At 39.7% G+C, this 22,380-nt stretch overlaps 2 protein-coding genes and 19 non-coding genes across 21 annotated transcripts; 1 reads left to right on the top strand and 20 right to left on the bottom strand.

Moving 5' to 3' along the window:
* Positions 1–2,281: 2,281 nt before the first annotated feature.
* On the bottom strand, positions 2,282–10,996 carry chtopa (chromatin target of PRMT1a). The gene is made up of 6 exons (XM_056582517.1): positions 10,648–10,996; positions 10,249–10,338; positions 9,212–9,362; positions 7,287–7,458; positions 5,900–6,025; positions 2,282–4,573 (listed from the first exon to the last, which is right to left on the bottom strand). The coding sequence occupies exons 2-6, from the start codon at positions 10,311–10,313 to the stop codon at positions 4,368–4,370; spliced, it is 720 nt and encodes a 239-aa protein (XP_056438492.1). The 5' UTR covers positions 10,314–10,338; positions 10,648–10,996; the 3' UTR covers positions 2,282–4,367.
* Positions 10,920–16,420, top strand: snapin (SNAP associated protein). The gene is made up of 4 exons (XM_056582518.1): positions 10,920–11,081; positions 13,100–13,146; positions 13,524–13,642; positions 14,541–16,420. Exons 1-4 carry the CDS (start codon positions 10,966–10,968, stop codon positions 14,646–14,648), a joined length of 390 nt encoding a protein of 129 aa, XP_056438493.1. The 5' UTR covers positions 10,920–10,965; the 3' UTR covers positions 14,649–16,420.
* A 54-nt stretch (positions 16,421–16,474) lies between these two features.
* trnac-gca (transfer RNA cysteine (anticodon GCA)) lies at positions 16,475–16,546 on the bottom strand. Its single transcript has one exon. It is a non-coding gene; the product is annotated as a tRNA-Cys (tRNA).
* A 189-nt stretch (positions 16,547–16,735) lies between these two features.
* Positions 16,736–16,807, bottom strand: trnac-gca (transfer RNA cysteine (anticodon GCA)). The gene has a single exon. It is a non-coding gene; the product is annotated as a tRNA-Cys (tRNA).
* Positions 16,808–16,996: 189 nt separating this feature from the next.
* Positions 16,997–17,068, bottom strand: trnac-gca (transfer RNA cysteine (anticodon GCA)). The gene has a single exon. It is a non-coding gene; the product is annotated as a tRNA-Cys (tRNA).
* A 189-nt stretch (positions 17,069–17,257) lies between these two features.
* trnac-gca (transfer RNA cysteine (anticodon GCA)) lies at positions 17,258–17,329 on the bottom strand. Its single transcript has one exon. It is a non-coding gene; the product is annotated as a tRNA-Cys (tRNA).
* Positions 17,330–17,518: 189 nt separating this feature from the next.
* trnac-gca (transfer RNA cysteine (anticodon GCA)) lies at positions 17,519–17,590 on the bottom strand. Its single transcript has one exon. It is a non-coding gene; the product is annotated as a tRNA-Cys (tRNA).
* Positions 17,591–18,039: 449 nt separating this feature from the next.
* Positions 18,040–18,111, bottom strand: trnac-gca (transfer RNA cysteine (anticodon GCA)). The gene has a single exon. It is a non-coding gene; the product is annotated as a tRNA-Cys (tRNA).
* A 189-nt stretch (positions 18,112–18,300) lies between these two features.
* On the bottom strand, positions 18,301–18,372 carry trnac-gca (transfer RNA cysteine (anticodon GCA)). The gene has a single exon. It is a non-coding gene; the product is annotated as a tRNA-Cys (tRNA).
* A 189-nt stretch (positions 18,373–18,561) lies between these two features.
* On the bottom strand, positions 18,562–18,633 carry trnac-gca (transfer RNA cysteine (anticodon GCA)). Its single transcript has one exon. It is a non-coding gene; the product is annotated as a tRNA-Cys (tRNA).
* A 189-nt stretch (positions 18,634–18,822) lies between these two features.
* trnac-gca (transfer RNA cysteine (anticodon GCA)) lies at positions 18,823–18,894 on the bottom strand. The gene has a single exon. It is a non-coding gene; the product is annotated as a tRNA-Cys (tRNA).
* Positions 18,895–19,604: 710 nt separating this feature from the next.
* Positions 19,605–19,676, bottom strand: trnan-guu (transfer RNA asparagine (anticodon GUU)). The gene has a single exon. It is a non-coding gene; the product is annotated as a tRNA-Asn (tRNA).
* Positions 19,677–19,862: 186 nt separating this feature from the next.
* trnac-gca (transfer RNA cysteine (anticodon GCA)) lies at positions 19,863–19,934 on the bottom strand. Its single transcript has one exon. It is a non-coding gene; the product is annotated as a tRNA-Cys (tRNA).
* Positions 19,935–20,123: 189 nt separating this feature from the next.
* trnac-gca (transfer RNA cysteine (anticodon GCA)) lies at positions 20,124–20,195 on the bottom strand. The gene has a single exon. It is a non-coding gene; the product is annotated as a tRNA-Cys (tRNA).
* A 189-nt stretch (positions 20,196–20,384) lies between these two features.
* Positions 20,385–20,456, bottom strand: trnac-gca (transfer RNA cysteine (anticodon GCA)). The gene has a single exon. It is a non-coding gene; the product is annotated as a tRNA-Cys (tRNA).
* A 450-nt stretch (positions 20,457–20,906) lies between these two features.
* Positions 20,907–20,978, bottom strand: trnac-gca (transfer RNA cysteine (anticodon GCA)). The gene has a single exon. It is a non-coding gene; the product is annotated as a tRNA-Cys (tRNA).
* A 189-nt stretch (positions 20,979–21,167) lies between these two features.
* trnac-gca (transfer RNA cysteine (anticodon GCA)) lies at positions 21,168–21,239 on the bottom strand. The gene has a single exon. It is a non-coding gene; the product is annotated as a tRNA-Cys (tRNA).
* Positions 21,240–21,428: 189 nt separating this feature from the next.
* On the bottom strand, positions 21,429–21,500 carry trnac-gca (transfer RNA cysteine (anticodon GCA)). The gene has a single exon. It is a non-coding gene; the product is annotated as a tRNA-Cys (tRNA).
* A 189-nt stretch (positions 21,501–21,689) lies between these two features.
* trnac-gca (transfer RNA cysteine (anticodon GCA)) lies at positions 21,690–21,761 on the bottom strand. Its single transcript has one exon. It is a non-coding gene; the product is annotated as a tRNA-Cys (tRNA).
* Positions 21,762–21,897: 136 nt separating this feature from the next.
* On the bottom strand, positions 21,898–21,969 carry trnac-gca (transfer RNA cysteine (anticodon GCA)). The gene has a single exon. It is a non-coding gene; the product is annotated as a tRNA-Cys (tRNA).
* Positions 21,970–22,158: 189 nt separating this feature from the next.
* Positions 22,159–22,230, bottom strand: trnac-gca (transfer RNA cysteine (anticodon GCA)). Its single transcript has one exon. It is a non-coding gene; the product is annotated as a tRNA-Cys (tRNA).
* Positions 22,231–22,380: the final 150 nt, after the last annotated feature.

Here is a 22,380-nt window from a genome sequence, read left to right on the forward strand (position 1 = left end):
TCTTGATGGTGCATTGATAAGTTTGGTGGTTAACACTCTAAACAGCTCAGGTTCGGAGCCCCGCAAAAACATCGACAGGGGTACCACTGTTGTTTTTTATTGGTCGTAATGAAAAAAAACATATTTAAAAAAAAAAATTGTCCTTGTCAAATAAAATATAAGGGGTAACACTGTTGTTTTTCATCAGTCATCATGGGAAAAAAACATAAGGGGTAACACTGTCGTTTTTTATCTGTCGTCATGAAAGACCCATAAGGGGTAACACTGTCGAAATGTATCGAATAGAACATAGGGGGTAACACTGTCGTTTTTATCAAATGAAACATGAGGGGTGACACTGTTGTTTTTCTTTGGTCGTCATGAAAAAAACATAAGGGGTAACACTGTCGTTATTTATTGGTCGACATGAAAAAAAACATAAAGGGTAACACTGTTGTCTTTGTCAAATAAAACATGAGGGGTAACACTGTCATTTTTATCGAATGAAACATAAGGGGTAACACTGTCGTTTTTTATTGGTCTTCATGAAAAAATAAATAAGGGGTAACACTGTTGTTTTTTATTGGTCGTCATGAAAAAAACATAAGGGGTAACACTGTCGCTTTTATTGGTCGACATGAAAAAAAACATAAAGGGTAACACTGTCGTCTTTGTCAAATAAAACATGAGGGGTAACACTGTCGTTTTTATCGAATGAAACATAAGGGGTAACACTGTCCTTTTTTATCGGCCGTCATGAAAAAAACATAAGGGGTAACACTGTCGATATTTATCCATTAAAACTGTCGTTTTTATCAAATGAAACATGAGGGGTGAAACTGTCGTTTTTCTTTGGTCGTCATGAAAAAAACCATAAGGGGTAACACTGTTTTTTTTATTGGTCGTCATGAAAAAAAGGCATAAGGGGTAACACTGTTGTTTTTTATTGGTCGTCATGATAAAAAACATAAGGGGTAACACTGTTGTTTTTTTATTGGTCGTCATGAATAAAAACATAAGTGGTAACACTGTTGTTTTTTATTGGTCGTCATGAAAAAAAACATAAGGGGTAACACTGTTGTCTTTGTCAAATAAAATATAAGGGGTAACACTGTCGTATTTTATTGGTCGTCATGAAAAAATTTGAAAAAGAAAAATGTGTCTTTGTCATAAAAAACATAAGGGGTAACACTGTTGTTTTTTTATTGGTCGTCATGAATAAAAACATAAGGGGTAACACTGTCGTTTTTCATTGGTCGTCATGGGAAAAAAAAAGAAGGGGTAACACTGTCGTTTTTATCAAAAGATACGTAAAGGGTAAGACTGTCGTTCTTTATCTGTCGTCATGAAAAACCCATAAGGGGTAACGCTGTCGAAATGTATCGAATAAACCATAGGGGGTAACACTGTCGTTTTTATCAAATCAAACATGAGGGGTGACAATGTTGTTTTTTATTGGTCGTCATGAAAAAAACATAAGGGGTAACACTGTTGTTTTTTATTGGTCGTCATGAAAAAAAAACACTACTTTCATCACTATAGATTAGATTTACTTTCATCACTATACAATAATGTGTCCTACTAAAAATTTGTAGGACACTAGTGAGCGGGGACTCGAACCTGAGTCTACAGAGTGTTAGCCAACACTCTTTCCGCTGCACCACCAAGACTCTGACTCGATTATTCCCGGAAGATCTACTTGACTTTACAATTCAGCAGAAATAATAGACTTAATTTAACACAATGCCATTGACATTCCAAGGACTTAAGCCCCAGTCTCCGGATTGAAAATCACAAGCTCCCCCTGCGGCACCAGACAGTGAGTTCAGAAGTTCCGAAGATCAGAGATCCGAAGATCATGGGATATATATATATATGACCCATTTTTAAATACATGACATAATTACAATATGGGTTTAAAGAACATGTCTGCTGTCAAGCCATACGGTTTGCCCACCAGTGGCAGCCACAAATTAATTGAGCGCCCTCAGGTGGCAAGTAAATAATGACAATGCTGTTTGGTTAGGTTATTTATTGAAATAGTGTAGGCTACTGCTACACATATTATCTGAATTGATATTGATACATTGATATTATCTGAAAACATTTTTCTATACATTAACTTTCGAGGAGGGTTTTAATGGGGTTTTAATTATGCCAATGTAGGCCTACTGAATCATCATGTTAAACGCATTTCTTTGTTTCAATACATTTAATTCGAACCATCCTTAGAAATAAGTGGTCGATGATGGATGGATATAGGCTATCACTGACTGACTTCAGACAGATTTCCTTGGCATTGTTCTTGTAATATTTGCCAGCTATAATAAAATCTAACATCAGCCTATTATATTCTTGCAGATGGAAGCGGTATATCTGTTTTTGTAATAAAGTCATCAAAGACCTTTCAATGGGACGGATTAGGCCTATTTAACTATTTTCTCATGTATCAATTGTTGAATAAAATAAAACAATTGAGTTCCATTATATTTGTCTGTCGTATTCGTGTGTCGCTACCAGTGTTTTGCTACTCAATATACCTTATTCATGAACGCATTGTCGAAAGACCCATACACCCATTATTATGGGTATACTTCTTTAGCAAGGCATCCAATAAGAAATTCTCAATGTGTGTTATCTGTCCATCTACCAAATATTTTGGGAGCAAGGGCGACACCTTTTTCCCCTGCTGTGACAGCGCTGGGAAGGTGGTGCCCTACCCGTGCCCTCTCACATGAAAGTAGCTAATATTATTTCGTTAATTAGGCGATCTGATCGGTAGAGTAGGCCAAAATATATCCCGCCGGTTATGATTGGTTCAAATTGCAAAAATGTTCAGCATCTAAAATAAGGCATGTACAGCAAGTTTCAGAATTTTTATTTTAATCCTTTAGGGAGGAAATTCTGAGTGTTTAACTTTGACCGGAAGGAATAGAACCCCCTATGGGAATTTCTGCACCAATTATTTTGGGGCCCTGCATAACGGGAATGCAAGTGTCGACAAATTTGAAGACTATCGTGCAGTCAAGTGCAGAGCTATAGGGGTTAGGGTTACCAATCCGTAATAAGAGTCCCTAGAACAACCATAGGGATCCACAGATTGACTGAATACCCCAACTCCCATTGCTCCAACACAAAATACGTCCGGTAAATTGCGTCAAACATTTTGCACGCCCCACAATAAACCAAACTATCAGGGCGGCATTAACACACTCAAAGAGGTCAGGCTTAGGATTTAGGGTTCGTCAGGCAATTTCTTGCTGCTTGTACATGCCAATGCATGGATTTTTTGATTCAGTCATCCATATTAAGAGGATCATGATTATAGAATAGATTAGCTCGCAGATTTGTTTTACCATGTTAATTTAAGCCTTAATCACAACATAGCGTAATTTAGGCTTATGAAAACTAGTTTTGCCGCTGGTGCAGTACCAAACGATATCTGCACATGAGAAATATTTCCTAAATCTTGACCAAAAACATTACAACCAGCATAATCAACAGTCCAATGTGTCACAATGCACAAGCCCAGGCACATTACACCCTACCATTGAAAACCACCACGCTCCCTATAATGATCGTAGGTGGACTGAAACAGTTCCACAAATGCAACTGTGCAGCCATGGCCCAACATGAAGGCATCAACATCCCAAACGTAAAAAGGGAAAAAAGAAACAGGAGAATGCAAATTGATTTCCTCTGCTGGACTTTTTTTTTTTATAAAAAAACATTGGATTCTCGATCACATCAGCAGGGGAACACTATTGTTTGAATTACATTCTACTTGCTTGTGTAAGATGTCAAGTCAATACAAATAATTCCAATTAAAAATGATGGACACATGGATATTCTGTAAACTAAGGAAAAAAGTATCAAACCTTGGTATTGGCCTCTTATAAATAAAAAGGAATTCGATGATCTCCTTAAAAATACTTAAAAAAATTGTGGTAAAAGTCCAATGCCAATTCAGTACAAAAACGATCATATCAACCTTTTACAATAGCAGCTTTGCATCAGGACAAATCGATCATGAGAAATATTATACATCTATAGATATAGAAATATCCAAGATATATACATCTGTCAGAGCAAGGCATACAGAAAAACACATTGTATACATTTTTAGAACTTCCAGATATTTGTAATTATGTAAAAGATTAAAGCTTGCAGATTTGGTAAGCCACGGTTCAGATTTATTTTCTAGAGTTAGGCTTCAATTTCGGCAGCAGTTTTGCTGACTGCATTCTATATTTTCGTGGGCGCCTTTTCTAAATAATAGTAAGCTGCATTTGTTGAGTTCAGCTTCAGAAACTATTTGAGTTTCTATCCAATGTGACTTGTACAGCGTAGAAGCCTGTGTCAGCCATCTACGATCGGCTCCTGGAACATCACTCCATGCCATCAGTGTCTGCCTGGGCCATGTATGCATCCAGTTCAGCATCGAGGTGGCCCTTGGTTTTCGACATGTAGGCATCCAACTGATTGTCCAGCTGTTCCCGGGTTAGAGAGGAGGCGCGACCAACTATTCTGCCTCGCCCACGACCCCGACCACCTCGAGCAGGGAAGCCACCACGTCCTCGCAGAACACCGCGACCTGAGGAAAGAACAAAAATCAACACTTTTTATTTCTACATAAACCAGAAGTTTATTCTTGGTGTAACTAGTCCACTATTATTTGCAATTATGAAAAAACCAACTAATAGAATGGGACCTTTCCAATCAAACTGAAATGGAAACAAGGATCCCTCAAGATTAAACTGAAACCAAGCTGAAAAAAATGTTAGTTAGGGCTGGGCGATATTTTAGATTTAATTAATTCATTTGCATTTTACTTTCCTACGGTTTGTGAATCGGCTGAACCGCAAAATCGCGATTTAAAAACAGTTCTAGACTGCGCAGATTTGTCTTGTTGGGACTTCGTAGTAGCCTACACTCACTTTCCAGAACGCGCGCAAAACTCAGCCACATACAATCACATTCACCGCGCCCCCGACAGACATACCATAATAATGTCCACAAACACAAATGAAGAACGCATTCCTAAAGAAGGCGGTGTTACTTCAGTTGTATGGAAGTGGTTCGGGGACAAGCGGTCAGACACAGAACAAACAACTGTTCTGTGTAAGGTTTGTAGAAAGTCGATCGAAGCAAAACATGGGAACACAGCCAACTTATTCCAGCACCTGCGACAGAAAATATGCGGTGGAATGGCAGGAGTGTGTAGCACTAAAGCCCAGTTCAGACCAAAGATTCCCAACGCATCTGCTTGCAACTCGCAACTCCTTGCGAGGAGACGCGCTGAGACATTCTAAAAACCGGGCAGTTCACACTGCTGCACCGGGCGGCGACGTCAGGTGGTTTCCCTAGCAACTCTGAACGCTATGGCACAGCTGAGAGCCGCAAAAGCATCAGCACGGGCACGGGCACGGTCACGGCACGGTCCGCGCGTTTACACCGCCCGAGGTAAATTGCCTGCTTGAGCTAGCACCCCAATTTACCCTCACGGACCCTACACACATTGGTGGTTCATTGGGTTTCTTTGTGATGTAAATGCGGCTTGGGGTGCCTGCGCTGTCTCCACAGAGACAACGCAGTGATATCATGAAGAGCAGTTCTAACTGGAGAGACATTTTTTTTCAATTTGATTTAAAAAAAATCTTTGCACAATAATGACAGCCAAGTAGAGCCGTTTCTGATTTGTTCACAGAAGCCTAGACTACTTGTTAAACTCATGTATTTTTATTGTGTTAATTAAGAAAATATGTATTTAAATTCTTATTTAAGGTATTTTTAGTTCGTTCAGAGAAAAACAAAAATAAAATTTTGATTTGATTTTTAGGCCAAATCACCCAGCCCTGAATCAAATTCAATAAAATTCTCAGATTAAAACAAAAATATCAACTGATTCAACAACACACACCTCTAACACCCAGTCCTCGTCCGGCTCCTCGAGAGAGAGGCCCTCCCCTTTGCACTCCCCGCAGCATAGCTCGTCCTGAAACACCACGACCACGGATGTGAATCAGGCCTGCTGAAATGCGCTTCCCTGAAAGAAATACAACAGTGGAAAGAGCTAGTGAATAAAAGATTTTGGACATTATAAGCATTATAAAAGATGTAGCAGAACCGGATTCTAAAGAAAAGACAACAGTTCCAAAAAACAGTATTTGTTTCGGTATCTTTGTTTTTAAATAAACACGTCTTATTTAATGCACCGACAATCTTCTGTCAAGTCAAAAGGTTTGGTTTATAGTTTAGCTCCATATATCAATAAAGGTATCACCCCCCTCTATATTTAAGGGTCATAACGGTCTTGTGTAGGCTATTTAAGAGCATTTTACCTTATTTGAAGCTCAGCACAGGTTAAATATTTGCATGGTACATGTCGAGATTTAAATCAGCATTGATTTTAGTGCATCTTAGCCCCTCTTGTTGACGCGTTCTGAAATAGGGCAGTTGGCCCCATCCATTATATCCCAACGCGTGTTTAGCTGCACCTTTGTTTTGACCAACCCATGTGAGCACATAACTGCCCAAGATAGTTAACTAACTGAAGAATTTCAGAATGCGTTTTCTCTGCGAGAGGAGACTATTGGAGAAAATCAAAGCTGGCTTAAAAGGTAGTATAAGCATTATCTTGGCTTCATGAATGAAATAAGTGTAGAAAAAGCACTGAGTCAACAAAGAACTCCATTCTGAGTGACATCCACAAGTGTTACTCATTTAACTCATTTTAACCTTCTGCCACCACCAAAATGAACCCTGTTTACTTAGCGGACACCAAATGGACCCCTAAATCTGTAAACCTCTATATCTGGCTCACCCCACCCTGATAGGGAAAGGGCTTTATGACATCCATGGTAGACTCATTTACACCCCCACCCCTGAGATGAACCTCTTTGCTTTACAAAGAAGAAGGGAGCCCCCTTCAGTCTTTCTCTCACTTGTACTGACTTACATGCTTGGGTTAACTCGTTTATGTTGCAGTCAAAGCTAAAACATTGCCTGCTTTATCCCTCTCTGAGATACTCTGATATGAATTGGAATTATCTCTGCCATGCCGTGTAGCTCAAGGGTAACAAACAGTAAAAAATATATTTCTATCTATATTTTGACATATCAATTGGTGGATAACAAACCGGTGGGAGGCAGAACCCACGGACCTACAGAACGAGTACAAAAATATGGAGCACACTTCCTCTATGCTAAAAAATATTCTGTTTAACCAAGGTGGAAACAAATCCTAACATCTGTAAAGATATGCATGTGCACAATGATTGTGGCTCACTGTGACCAATGACCCTTACCTCTGAGGCCCAAAGCACCCCGAGCTGCTCCTCGGATGCGCCCTCGAAGACTGCCCCTGGTAATTCCTTGCATCCCTCCTCGACCGGCAGCGCCTCCTGCACGCATCAGTGCCCCGATAGGTCGGCCCAGCCGTGCCTGAATGTTGCTTTTCCCCAAGCGCTGCTTCAGGCTCTAACAAGGTAAATTATATGGTTTGACATAATTGTTGATCAAACAATATCAAAACATAGGAGACATTATTTAACATATTTCAGGGCAAAACATCTAATAAAAATTGTATTTTTTTGGAGAATAGTGTTTGAATTGAACAAAAATAACATGCAAATACAATTTAACGTTTAAAATAGGGGGTCAAAAGTACAAAAAAAATCAGTGCCCAGTAAACTCTTAATCTTGTACAAAAGACAAATTAAGGGCCCATTATTTAGACCTAGTAGGATAAGTGTGACAAAAAGCACAAATCGATATTATTCATATTAATCACAAGCTTTCACGACACAAGCTTAAGGCACCTTTGGATCAACCCATATCGTACTGTAAAGTGCTCAGTATGCTGTAGATTAAAGCATAGCGAGAAGGATAACGCATGCAAACTACCTCTAGGACAATTAAGAAATCTTTGAAAAAAAGTGAAAAATACATCTGTGATATCTGCATCTTGTAAGAAAATGCGTATTTAACGCCACAGATTTGCCATGGAAAGCTAGTACATATTATACTATGCATATGCCAGGAGTAGACTAATTTGGTAGCAGCTTGTACAGTGGTATAAGTGATATGATAAACAATGGCACCGCCGCAAAGTAACCAGCAAAGAACATCGATTGATCTTTACAGTTTTATGTTTCACCTCACAATCATTACCCTGGTGTTTCCCATACATAGACCAATATGCGGCACAGCGCCACAGAAACAACACCAAACGCCACTAATTAATTCAGCTTTTTTTTTAATATGCAATTTTGAAATATAAATATCGTTCCGTTCATTCATCCCAGCATAGCACTCTTTCTCCCTGTCATTCTCGTTCGCACACGCACACAGAGACCAGCGCGCCGCATACATGCCAATAGTGCGCGGGTATACACTACCACTTATTGGACCAACCCGCGTATCACTGACACATGCACTGATTCGCCAGCTCCTCCTCTCAACGTGCCTACAAAGGAAAACCCGGAGCAGCGGGATATTTGGCACAGTGAAGACGGTCGGCGACATCTGGAGTTTACCAATGTGTGCTCAAACACACCTGCCCAAAATAATTGTTGACTCAGAAAAGATAATGTTAGCCTTATGAACTCAACCTTATTGATATTGAACATCCCGCACCCCAAGTCAGCATAGACAACGTTGGTAACGCAGCAAACTAAGCGATTAATATGAAATGCGGTTATAGTTAAGGCCTAGATTACGGTGTTAAGACTGGGTACTCCCAGCACGTCCTGCCGGCGATTTGAATTCGCTCAGCCCTCTTACTGGAGACAATCATCAATCACCTTTTCCCCCTTGCGCGCTAATGGCTGGTTTAACACAATAACGACAGGTAAGCGTATTGCAATCGTTGGTCTGATAGTTTGAAGGACTATTATTATTTGTAACATTATTTTTATATTGTTAAATGAGCAATCGCGAAATACCCCCCCCGGATCTGTTGATGCGCCCATTCCCCGTTTAATGTGCAAAATAAAAAAATAAAAAAAGTGCAAATATACTGGTCACATGTGCGACCAGATGTAAAATTCACTCACTCATTCTCAAATTTTGGTCACAAAATGCGACCATTTGGTCAGTCTGGAGCCCTGATTTGTGATATTACAACTCAAACATTAGTGGTCTAATACAGCATTACTCGGCAATCAGAATGTGGGCTTCTTGGCTGTACCAATATTTCATATAGGTTCATTAAAATAGGGTAATGTCTCACCTGCTTGTAGTGCAGTGCAGCTTGCACCGATGGTCGGTTTTCCATTTGCTGGGCTAGCCGACGGTTACGTGCACTGGCCAGGTGTTGTTGCTGCATTGTGGCTCGCACACTCACCACTGAGGGCGCCTTGTTCTTCAGCATGTTAGTGAAGCTTGATAGGTAAAAGGAAGGGGTCAACATGGAAATAGAGGAGGGAAGAAGCAGGGAAAAATGGACATATCTAGGAGGGGTCCAAAATAATTTCTCTTTTATACCATCACTGTTGCACTGGGGTATACACACCAGATTTGTTGACCCTTCATTTCTCTCTCAAATGGTAACAATACAAAATATTGTTTATTAGGATTAAACCATAGCGAAAGGCTTAGAAAGCCCAATTTGGAGATGCAGAACAATAAGAGGATGAAGTGTAGAAGCATAGCAAAAGAGAGAAGAGCAACAGAGGACATGTTGCCACTTACAGGCCTCCTGCTGCACTACTGTGATGGCTTCATCATCATGCCACACAGGAAGCCCTGGGCGGGAGGTGGTTCACACAGCTGCCCAGCCACTTACGACCTGCACCATGCATTACTTTGTGTGGATGGTCGAGGGCGAGCAAGCATGTCCAAGTCAGGACTGGGCAGCAGTCTGTTGCATAGAGTGAAAGAGGTTTTGAGAGAGAATGTGTAGGGAAGTATCGAGCAAACACAACCTCCATTTGTGTTTCCACTCCCTTTTGAAACAGCATGTGTCTTGCACACTGTTTTACAGGTAACAGCAATTTGCAGTCTTTTGATAGATTTTTCTACCAATTAAGACCACAGCCTTTAAGAACCAAATGTAGTTTGTGCACACAACTACAAGATATCGGCTTTAGGGGCTTGCCGAATGCTTTATTCTAGCACAACCATTGCAAGATAATAGCATTTTCAGTGGTCGGTGCACAATTTGTGACAAGGCCATCTAGCATCCTTGGAAGGTCTGGTCCCCTACAGTGGAATTCTGTGTAGACACTACCCCTCAATCTTGTGTTTTATTGCTTGATAGCGTCTCACCGCTCGTTTAGAGATACTTTGGTGGTGCTTTTGAGCACGACTTTTTGGGAAGAGGGGGCGGTCATTCTGTATTCCTTTGGCTGGAGGTTTCTGTAAAAAAAAAGAAAAAAAAAAAAGAATAATAAATATAAGAATACTGAAGCCTGGGTTATAAGAAATACCCCATATGTATAGCTATGATAGTAAGTCATCATTCAGGGCATTGACGATTGATGGCTCTATATTTCACTAAACAACGGATACGATGTGCTATTAAAAGCTAACGTTTCCATACACGCAATAACAGTTAATTAAAACATCGCCGAAGTTAGTTGGTAGTTAATGATTGTACAGATTAAAAACTTTAGCTCCAAATACATACATACATACACGTTTCATGAACCAAACAACCTCACTGACCGTTGTATTAAACGAGAAGAGTAGTTAGCAGTTGTAGCTTTGCGGAGGCTAGTTTCAAAGAGCGTGTTCCGTAGTGTTTGGTGTCGCACCGTGTGCAAAAGTAAATACTGGATGAGTATTCACATGTAGTTCCTTGGTCAGATGTATGTCTAAAATCCCCTCTTCGAAGAGTCTTTCTAATAGTTTCTTGATTAACTCCCCTGCCGTTTCATAAAATGGTGCTGGCAAGGTTAGCCGGACCACGAAAATGGAGTTTATCTTCCTACGGGAACTAAGCGTGCGTCTTCACTTCCGGTCCGGGTCGGAGGTTATGTAGTAATGGCGGCGTTAGCGATGGACGAACCTGCGTCTGAAAAAGATGCGATTGCAGAGGGATTGCTTGACCTTCTGAAGCCGTCTGTACAGCAGCTCGATTTACATGTACACTCAATGAGGTAATATTTTGCTTTTGTTATTTCATATTCAATCGTAAAACCTGTGTAAGTTAGGGTTAGTGGCGTGCATGTAGACATGTCTAATGGGAGACTAACTGTTTACATTTGTTGTAATACAATGCCATACAGATAATAATTAATAACATCACATAAATAACCTAACCATCGTCGATACAACAAATACTATCAAGGCGGGGCAGTTTAGCCGTGTTTGTGACACAACAGTGGTTTAAAGCTGGATGTACAGTTATATGTCCATCTGTTGTGATGGTGTCATGGGATGTACTGGTTTTTTTTTATTACGCGCGCGTGCATTAAGTCACATGGGCGAATTAAATCGCACGCGCGCTTCAAGTAAATCGCACTGACGTTCGCTTCGTTTAGTAATTCGCTCGCACGATTACATTTGTCACATATGCGCTTTACAGATCTTATACGATATAATTTGGCTGTATAAAACAGTTCCCTGTTGTCTTTACAATAAGTTTGCCATGTCCCATACACAAACATGTTAAGATAGTGTCAGCACAACACTAACCCAACTTTTGAAGTGATTAATGTGATAATTCTGACTTAAATCGACTTTAAAGGCAGAACTATTGTATTCTGAGTTTAATCTCAGAATTCTGAGTCAGAATTGACTTTATTCTGGATTTATTCTCAGAACTATGGAATACCGTTTTATATCGTTGCCATGGTGATTAATATAGACGCTGCTAACCCTGGAACCACGCAGTTTACATGTTGTTTAAATCATCTTTCGTTAGTCGATCTGAGTTTCTAGGTTATGCATAATTTGATTTAAATGATGATAAAAATCCAATTGAAAGGTTAATTTTAAAATGCTAAGTTTGTTTAATAAGAGAATATTAAAACCGCTGTTTTTTTTTTTTTTTTTTTTTTTTTAAATGTAGTTTTTCGAGTGACTCAGGGGTTGCATATTTATTCTTATTTGGGATGACGAGGCCCATGTGCTTTGGGTGTCTATGACCCCAATGTTGCTCACTTGAGTAGCCTTTTAGAATGTTTTGTCTGCCTTTTAATTTATTGATTGTATTTACGCTTATATATTTTCTTAAAGGTCCCATGGCAAGCTACTTTATGAATGCTTTCATATAGCAGGGTGGGGGTGTGGCCCTAAGCAGCTTGCGGCCACGGTACCATGCGCTCGTGTTTACAGTGGATGTATCGCAATGGCGAGGCGCACACAGCTTTTGGCCTAATTCTGTAAATATTCTAGAACACTCCGGGTGCTCCGGCGGGAGTCCTGGAGCTCTATATCTAAATAATATCATATTATACATAGATATCTATATCATATAATACATATCATCATGGCCAAAAGCGTTGTGCGCCTCCACACGATATTATGAACGACTGTCGGGTTCTCTGACGCCTCTGGTTCCTTCACTTCCACCTCAATCTGAAGTAGACTGAACCGCGACATGGAGGAGAAAGGGATTGTTTGCCGCGTTTGCCAACTGCAGATTAAATTTGTATAATAGCTGCTGGAGTATTGAACACATCTCTAATGAACGGCACAGTCTTCGCCTTTTAAAGTATAATCTTAAATATAGGATGGCCATTTATTTATATTTTTTGTCCTATTGGTTGACTTCTTTTCACATAACAAAGCAATCCCAAAATCAAATGCTTTGACCAAAAAAAAAAAATATATAAACTTTTTTTACGGGCCTGTAATAAGCCCGTCCAGTCATATCACTCGACCCCATGAAATAATTGGATGGCCTGCCTGTCAGTTTGTCTACCTACCTGGCTACCTGTGCATTACAAATGAATGGATTCTTGCACAAGGCTAGGCAGACCTGTCGCTAGAGCTAGTCACGTGTTTGAGGGGCGGGGCTTTGGTGGGAGGCCTGAACAGAGGGTTGGGATTTTTTCAGTTGTTCAGTCTTATGTTTGGATTTAACGTCCTTGTCACTTCTTCAACTGAGTAACTTACATTTTGTATGATTCGTGTTATTTTGAATTAACAATTAATGTTTTTATATTTTCAGAGAGAGCCAGGTGGAGTTGAGAGAGCACATTGACAATCTAGCCTCAGGTGAATTTTTTGTATTGTTCGAGAAGCCATGGGGGAGAAAGTTGTTATACAAAAGGGTCTTTCACTGATGACTGCTATGACTTTCATTCGTAAAAATGAAATGCCTTTGACAACATGTCCAGTTAAGGAGAGGACTATCCCCTCAACTCCCTGACCCTAACCCATATGTAATCTAGGATGCTTTGAGTAATATCCTCAATGTCCATACTGTAGCCAACTTTGACAAACAGTTGATTGCTTTGAATCGGCGAACAGTGAGTCACTGAGGTCGCCCAATATAAGGCAAATGCACTTTAAAGTGCCTGTGAAAGTTTTCCGCAACCCAGCCGCCATTACTAGTCCATCTTGTCTGTTGCATTAATATCAGTTTTTTTCAGAACTTGGCCGAATAAATGAGCACCAGAAGGTTTCACTAGACCTTGACCCATATGTGAAGAAACTGCTTAACGCAAGACGCAGAGTTGTGCTAGTAAACAACATACTGCAAAATGCCCAGGTGAGGGTTACTATAGCTATAGCTATGGATTTTTGGATATGGGATGGATTTTTCTCTCTTTACACCTGTGCTGTGTTCCAATATCCATACTGCCATGAGTACACTTAAACGTAGTACACTATCCGCACTCACTAAGTGCGTTGATTTTTTAGATGTCAGTGTTGTTCCAAATCGAACACTCCGTGGTGCACTAACGGATATTACGATCACGACTGCCTCCGCGGCTCCTCCCCCGCAATAAACATCCTGCTTTGAACGGTGAACCCTTTATGCCTAGCAGCTATAAAAGCTATACAAACTACAAAATTACTCTATTAATGCAGGCTATGTGGAAAATGGGCCGACTTTGGCTCAGCCGGGCTCAGTCCTCTTCCTCTACGTAGCTAAGTTGAGTACGAAAAGTGTACATCGATCCACACTTCGCGGTTTGACCGTTTTGAGTACACCATCCTGGTCCTTTCAGTACACTTATTTTCGCCCCGATCTTAATTGGAAAGCCCTACGTATTCAAACTAAGTATAGCAAGTAGGGATAGTATGGATATTGGAACACAGCACTGTTAAATATTGTTACAACTGAATCTGAAGACAGAAGGGCACGTCAGCCTTGTCTCAGCCTGTTTAGACATAGGGTCAAAGATCCCCCACTTGATATCTGTAAAACATACCAGTGGGGGGGGGGTTGAAGTGGCAATGGTATACAAGTTTACATTTCAATTTATGGCATTAAGCAGACGCTTTTATCCAAAGCGACTTGAAATAAGTACTCTTGTCTGAATGTATACCAGTTAAAATTGCTTTGATTAATGTCATGAAGCATGCACCTAGTTTCGTACTCTGATCAATAGTTTATATCTGTTTGCATGCATTATATGTAATATCTTTGTCTTCCCTCCCAGGAACGACTGAGGCGACTAAACCATAATGTAGCCAAGGAGACCGCACGACGAAAAACGATGCTGGAGGCATCGGGAGCATTCATCACACGTCCATCCGGCAAACCATGAACCGGTCCCTCGCTTTAATACATACAAGTCATATCTTAGCGCTGTTCAATTTAAAAAATTGCAATTTTGAATCGCCAGAACCATGTTACTCCGTGATTGGCTGTCGGCATAACTTTATTGAATTTCCCATTAAGGCACAGGCCGAATCATTTCTGGAAATAAACACAACTATGTGGACAGAGGGTGAAAGACATGACAAAAATTCCAGAATCAAGTAGTTTGACTTAAGTTCTTACGTTAACATTACAGACTATTGGTACATATGGATAACCAAACAAGTAAGACTATAATTAAGTCTTGTTAGATTACGTTGTTTTAATATAATATAATTTTTTTTACTTTGTTAAACAAAACCTTTTAGTGATCTACTGTTTTCACTGATTTATTTTCAGTACATTGCAAATTATTTCCATTTAATTTGACATTTAAAATAATCAGTCAGTCCCTACCAAACTTAATAGACTATGCTTGTGAATGTTCATTTATTTTCAATATCAATTTCTAACTCCACAAAAAATAAATGACTATTAAGTCAAGGCAGTATAGGCCATATGTTATAATTTATCTCATATATACTACTGCAATTATTTGACTTACACATTGAATCGTACTAGCCTACTGTAAGTCCTCATTTATCAAATATTGCATAACTTTGATACAATTATTTTTGCCAGCAGGGCAATGTTGTTGAGCATGAGTGTTATAATGAGCATTGTTGTACACACACTTCAGTTGTGTCGCTTAATGACGTTGAAGCTACGCAGGCCGTGAAAACAAAGAATGCAATCTGATTCAGAGCAGAATGTTCTGAAACTGGTTGGCGGAGAATGGCACAGATGTGTTTGTACCGTCAACGTCTGGTAGTCGCAAACTGACACGATGAAGCCCTCCAACAGATGGGTGCACACAGATTTTAAAGGTCAAGGATGCCTGGCCGTGCTAGGTAAACATGCTCACATCTGAGAGAGACAAAGGAAACACAAGACGAAATGCCCACGAAGGCGTGTGCCACAGATCTGCAATTCCTCCATCTAAACCCAGTTCGGCCGGATAGAAACACCTCTGGAAGATGTGAAATGTAACGGTTATATTTTATAGCCCACAATATATTAAGTACTGTAGGCCTATACCAAATATATTAAATGTCTCTTAAAACAAATGTCTCGTTGTCTGTCTGAAACAAACGAAATATATAAAATGTCTCTAAAAGAAATCAATGAAATGTTACGATAGGCAATAATATAAAATACAATAAGTCAGTAAAAAATATAGGGTAGAGATATCCACAGTAATTTACTGTGATTCTGCACTTAATTATTGAATATTTGTCACAGTATACTACTAGTCTGTGATATGCCTAAAAATAGTAATCAATTAGAATTGTAGAAATCACGGTTATGAATGGACTACTAAAGAAAATACCAGTACTGTAGAAAATGCCTGGTTAACATGTAAGTGTAGAAATTCACAGTAACCTACGGAGCCCGGGAGGTGAATGGGAGTCATTTTATTTTTTTTAACGCATACCAATTGGCATGCATGTTTAAAAGCACAGATATAATACAAAGTTTAAAGAAAAACATTGTATTGTAGCCTTTGATTTTTAAGGGAGATGAAAACAACCACACAGAACAGAAGAAAAAAAATGGATAATGAAGAAATGCATCACAAGACGAAATAGGAAGAATTAAAAAACTGAAATGAGTTTGAAACGTTTATATCTAAGATCTTCATCTTGTATAGAGTTAGAGACAACAATCTATGATCAACTGAGCGAGATATAACGTTACATTTAGTCGACAAATACGATTTTGTATCCATCAGTTAGGGGGCACCCAGAGTTGAACTGGGGACCTCTTGATCTGCAGTCAAATGCTCTGCCACTGAGCTATACCCCCTGTCCAATTGACTTACTTTAAACTGAAAATTCGATGATGTTTTTCTGTCAAAACAGCATAGAGTAAACTTAACACAAACAACATCACCGTGTTTCCCTGACTCTCAAGTTAGAGACAACAGTCTATGATCAACTGAGCGAGATATTATGTTAAAACTTATCGACAAATACAATTTTGTATCCATCAGTTAGGGGGCACCCAGAGTTGAACTGGGGACCTCTTGATCTGCAGTCAAATGCTCTGCCACTGAGCTATACCCCCTTTACAATTCAGTGGCTTTAAACTGAAATTTCGATTATGTTTTTCTGTCAAAACAGCTTAAAGTAAACTCAATACAAACAACATCGCCATGTTTCCCTGACTTTCAAGTTAGAGACAACAATCTATGATTAACTGAGCGAGATATTACATTAAAACTTAACGACAAATACAAACTCTTATCCATCACTTAGGGGGCACCCAGAGTTGAACTGGGGACCTCTTGATCTGCAGTCAAATGCTCTGCCACTGAGCTATACCCCCTTTGCATTTGACTCACTTTAAACTGAAAATTCGATGATGTTTTTCTGTCAAAACAGCATAGCGTATACTTAACACAAACAACATCACCGTGTTTCCCTGACTCTCAAGTTAGAGACAACAAGCTATGATCAACTGAGCGAGATATTACGTTACATTCAGTCGAGAAATACAATTTTATATCCATCAGTTAGGGGGCACCCAGAGTTGAACTGGGGACCTCTTGATCTGCAGTCAAATGCTCTGCCACTGAGCTATACCCCCTTTCCAATTGACTTACTTTAAACTGAAAATTCGATGTTGTTTTTCAGTCAAAACAGCATAGAGTATACTTAACACAAACAACATCACCGTGTTTCCCTGACTTTCAAGTTAGAGACAACAATCTATGATCAACTGAGCGAGATATTACGTTAAATTCAGTCGACAAATACAATTTCGTATCCATCAGTTAGGGGGCACCCAGAGTTGAACTGGGGACCTCTTGATCTGCAGTCAAATGCTCTGCCACTGAGCTATACCCCCTTTGCATTTTACTTACTTTAAACTGAAAATTCGATTATGTTTTTCTGTCAAAACAGCATAGAGTAAACTTAACCCAAACAACATCACCGTGTTTCCCTGACTCTGAAGTTAGAGACAACAATCTATGATCAACTGAGCGAGATATTACGTTGAATTTAGTCGACAAATACAAATTTGTATCCATCAGTTAGGGGGCACCCAGAGTTGAACTGGGGACCTCTTGATCTGCAGTGAAATGCTCTGCCACTGAGCTATACCCCCTTTCCAATTGTTTGGCTTTAAACTGAAAATTCGATTATGTTTTTCTGTCAAAACAGCTTAGAGTAAACTCAATACAAACAACATCGCCGTGTTTCCCTGGCTCTCAAGTTTGAGACAACAATCTATGATCAACTGAGCGAGATATTACATTAAAACTTAACGACAAATACATTTTTTATACATCAGTTAGGGGGCACCCAGAGTTGAACTGGGGACCTCTTGATCTGCAGTCAAATGCTCTGCCACTGAGCTATACCCCCTTTACATTTGACTTCCTTTAAACTGAAAATTCGATGATGTTTTTCTGTCAAAACAGCATAGAGTATACTTAACACAAACAACATCACCGTGTTTCCCTGACTCTCAAGTTAGAGACAACAAGCTATGATCAACTGAGCGAGATATTACGTTAAATTCAGTCGACAAATACAATTTTATATCCATCAGTTAGGGGGCACCCAGAGTTGAACTGGGGACCTCTTGATCTGCAGTCAAATGCTCTGCCACTGAGCTATACCCCCTTTGCATTTGACTTACTTTAAACTGAAAATTCGATGATGTTTTTCTGTCAAAACAGCATAGAGTATACTTAACACAAACAACATCACCGTGTTTCCCTGACTCTCAAGTTAGAGACAACAAGCTATGATCAACTGAGCGAGATATTACTTTAAATTCAGTCGACAAATACAATTTTATATCCATCAGTTAGGGGGCACCCAGAGTTGAACTGGGGACCTCTTGATCTGCAGTCAAATGCTCTGCCACTGAGCTATACCCCCTTTCCAATTGACTTACTTTAAACAGAAAATTCGATGTTGTTTTTCTGTCTAAACAGCATAGAGTATACTTAACACAAACAACATCACCGTGTTTCCCTGACTTTCAAGTTAGCGAGAACAATCTATGATCAACTGAGCGAGATATTACGTTAAATTCAGTCGACAAATACAATTTCGTATCCATCAGTTAGGGGGCACCCAGAGTTGAACTGGGGACCTCTTGATCTGCAGTCAAATGCTCTGCCACTGAGCTATACCCCCTTTGCATTTTACTTACTTTAAACTGAAAATTCGATTATGTTTTTCTGTCAAAACAGCATAGAGTAAACTTAACCCAAACAACATCACCGTATTTCCCTGACTCTGAAGTTAGAGACAACAATCTATGATCAACTGAGCGAGATATTACGTTGAATTTAGTCGACAAATTCAAATTTGTATCCATCAGTTAGGGGGCACCCAGAGTTGAACTGGGGACCTCTTGATCTGCAGTGAAATGCTCTGCCACTGAGCTATACCCCCTTTCCAAATGAGTGGCTTTAAACTGAAAATTCGATTATGTTTTTCTGTCAAAACAGCTTAGAGTAAACTCAATACAAACAACATCGCTGTGTTTCCCTGACTCTCAAGTTAGAGACAACAATCTATGATCAACTGAGCGAGATATTACGTTCAATATAGTCGACAAATACAATTTTGTATACGTCAGATAGGGGGCACCCAGAGTTGAACTGGGGACCTCTAGATCTGCATTCAAATGCTCTGCCACTGAGCTATACCCCTTTGCATTTGACTTACTTTAAATTGAAAATTCGATGATGTTTTTCTGTCAAAACAGCTTAGAGTAAACTCAATACAAACAACATCGCCGTGTTTCCCTGACTCTCAAGTTAGAGACAACAATCTATGATCAACTGAGCGAGATATTATGTTAAAACTAGTCGACAAATACAATTTTGGATCCATCAGTTAGGGGGCACCCAGAGTTGAACTGGGGACCTCTTGATCAACAGTCAAATGCACTGCCACTGAGCTATACCCCCTTTCCAATTCAGTGGCTTTAAACTGAAAATTTGATTATGTTTTTCTGTCAAAACAGCTTAGAGTAAACTCAATACAAACATCGCCGTGTTTCCCTGACTTTCAAGTTAGAGACAACAATCCATGATCAACTGAGCGAGATATTACATTAAAACCTAACGACAAATACAATTTTGTATCCATCAGTTAGGGGGCACCCAGAGTTGAACTGGGGACCTCTTGAACTGCAGTCAAATGCTCTGCCACTGAGCTATACCCCCTTTCCAATTGTCTTACTTTAAACTGAAAATTCGATGTTGTTTTTCTGTCAAAACAGCATAGAGTAAACTTAACACAAACAACATCACCGTGTTTCCCTGACTTTCAAGTTAGAGACAACAATCTATGATCAACTGAGCGAGATATTACGTTAAATTCAGTAGACAAATACAATTTTGTATCCATCAGTTAGGGGGCACCCAGAGTTGAACTGGGGACCTCTTGATCTGCAGTCAAATGCTCTGCCACTGAGCTATACCCCCTTTGCATTTGACTAACTTTAAACTGAAAATTCGATGATGTTTTTCTGTCAAAACAGCATAGAGTAAACTTAACACAAACAACATCACCGTGTTTCCCTGACTCTCAAGTTTGAGACAACAATCTATGATCAACTGAGCGAGATATTACAATAAAACTTAACGACAAATACATTTTTGTATGCATCATTTAGGGGGCACCCAGAGTTGAACTGGGGACCTCTTGATCTGCAGTCATATGCTCTGCCACTGAGCTATACCCCCTTTCCAATTGAGTGGCTTTAAACTGAATATTCGATTATGTTTTTCTGTCAAAACAGCTTAGAGTAAACTCAATACAAACAACATCGCCGTGTTTCCCTGACTCTCAAGTTTGAGACAACAATCTATGATCAACTGAGCGAGATATTACATTAAAACTTAACGACAAATACATTTTTGTATACATCAGTTAGGGGGCACCCTGAGTTGGACTGGGGACCTCTTGATCTGCAGTCAAATGCTCTGCCACTGAGCTATACCCCCTGTCCAATTGACTTACTTTAAACTGAAAATTCGATGTTGTTTTTCTGTCAAAACAGCATAGAGTAAACTTAACACAAACAACATCACCGTGTTTCCCTGACTCTGAAGTTAGAGACAACAATCTATGATCAACTGAGCGAGATATTACGTTAAATTTAGTCGACAAATACAATTTTGTATCCATCAGTTAGGGGGCACCCAGAGTTGAACTGGGGACCTCTTGATCTGCAGTCAAATGCTCTGCCACTGAGCTATACCCCCTGTCCAATTGACTTACTTTAAACTGAAAATTCGATGTTGTTTTTCTGTCAAAACAGCATAGAGTAAACTTAACACAAACAACATCACCGTGTTTCCCTGACTCTGAAGTTAGAGACAACAATCTATGATCAACTGAGCGAGATATTACGTTAAATTTAGTCGACAAATACAATTTTGTATCCATCAGTTAGGGGGCACCCAGAGTTGAACTGGGGACCTCTTGATCTGCAGTCAAATGCTCTGCCACTGAGCCATACCCCCTTTCCATTTGAGTTGCTTTAAACTGAAAATTGGATGATGTTTTTCTGTCAAAACAGCATAGAGTAAACTTAACACAAACAACATCACCGTGTTTCCTTGACTCTCAAGTTAGAGACAACAATCTATGATCAACTGAGCGGGATATTACGTTAAATTTAGTCGAAAAATACAATATTGTATCCATCATTTAGGGGGCACCCAGAGTTGAACTGGGGACCTCTGGATCTGCAGTCAAATGCTCTGCCACTGAGCTATACCCCCTTTCCAATTAAGTGGCTTTAAACTGAAAATTCAACGATGTTTTTCTGTCAAAACAGCATAGAGTAAACTCAACGCAAACAACATGGCCGCGTTTCCCTGACTTTCAAGTTAGAGACAACAATCTATGATCAACTGAGCGAGATATTACATTAAAACTTAACGACAAATACAATTTTGTATCCATCATTTAGGGGGCACCCAGAGTTGAACTGGGGACTTCTTGATCTGCAGTCAAATGCTCTGCCACTGAGCTATACCCCCCAGCATAGAGTAAACTCAACGCAAACAACATGGCCGCGTTTCCCTGACTTTCAAGTTAGAGACAACAATCTATGTTCAACTGAGCAAGATATCACATTAAAATCTGTCGACAAATACATTATTGTATACATCAGTTAGGGGGCACCCAGAGTTGAACTGGGGACCTCTTGATCTGCAGTCAAATGCTCTGCCACTGAGCTATACCCCCATTCCAATTGAGTGGCTTTAAACTGAAAATTCAACGATGTTTTTCTGTCAAAACAGCATAGAGTAAACTCAACACAAACAACATGGCCGCGTTTCCCTGACTTTCAAGTTAGAGACAACAATCTATGTTCAACTGAGCAAGATATTACAATAAAATCTGTCGACAAATACATTATTGTATACATCAGTTAGGGGGCACCCAGAGTTGAACTGGGGACCTCTTGATCTGCAGTCAAATGCTCCGCCACTGAGCTATACCCCCTTTCCAATTGACTTACTTTAAACTGAAAATTCGATGTTGTTTTTCTGTCAAAACAGCATAGAGTAAACTTAACACAAACAACATCACCGTGTTTCCCTGACTCTGAAGTTAGAGACAACAATCTATGATCAGCTGATCGAGATATTACGT

Source organism: Gadus chalcogrammus, chromosome 22 (assembly GCF_026213295.1).
Source record: "Gadus chalcogrammus isolate NIFS_2021 chromosome 22, NIFS_Gcha_1.0, whole genome shotgun sequence".
Lineage (NCBI taxonomy): Eukaryota > Metazoa > Chordata > Actinopteri > Gadiformes > Gadidae > Gadus > Gadus chalcogrammus.

Coding starts and splice junctions, on each gene's coding strand:
- snapin (XM_056582518.1), top strand. CDS start 10,966: ATGGCGGCGTTAGCGATGGACGAACCTGCGTCTGAAAAAGATGCGATT. Junction 11,082..13,099: donor TTACATGTACACTCAATGAG/GTAATATTTTGC, acceptor TTATATTTTCAG/AGAGAGCCAGGTGGAGTTGA. Junction 13,643..14,540: donor ACATACTGCAAAATGCCCAG/GTGAGGGTTACT, acceptor CTTCCCTCCCAG/GAACGACTGAGGCGACTAAA.
- chtopa (XM_056582517.1), bottom strand. CDS start 10,313: ATGACCGCCCCCTCTTCCCAAAAAGTCGTGCTCAAAAGCACCACCAAA. Junction 7,459..9,211: donor CTGCACTGCACTACAAGCAG/GTGAGACATTAC, acceptor TTACCTTGTTAG/AGCCTGAAGCAGCGCTTGGG. Junction 4,574..5,899: donor ACGAGGACTGGGTGTTAGAG/GTGTGTGTTGTT, acceptor TTCTTTCCTCAG/GTCGCGGTGTTCTGCGAGGA.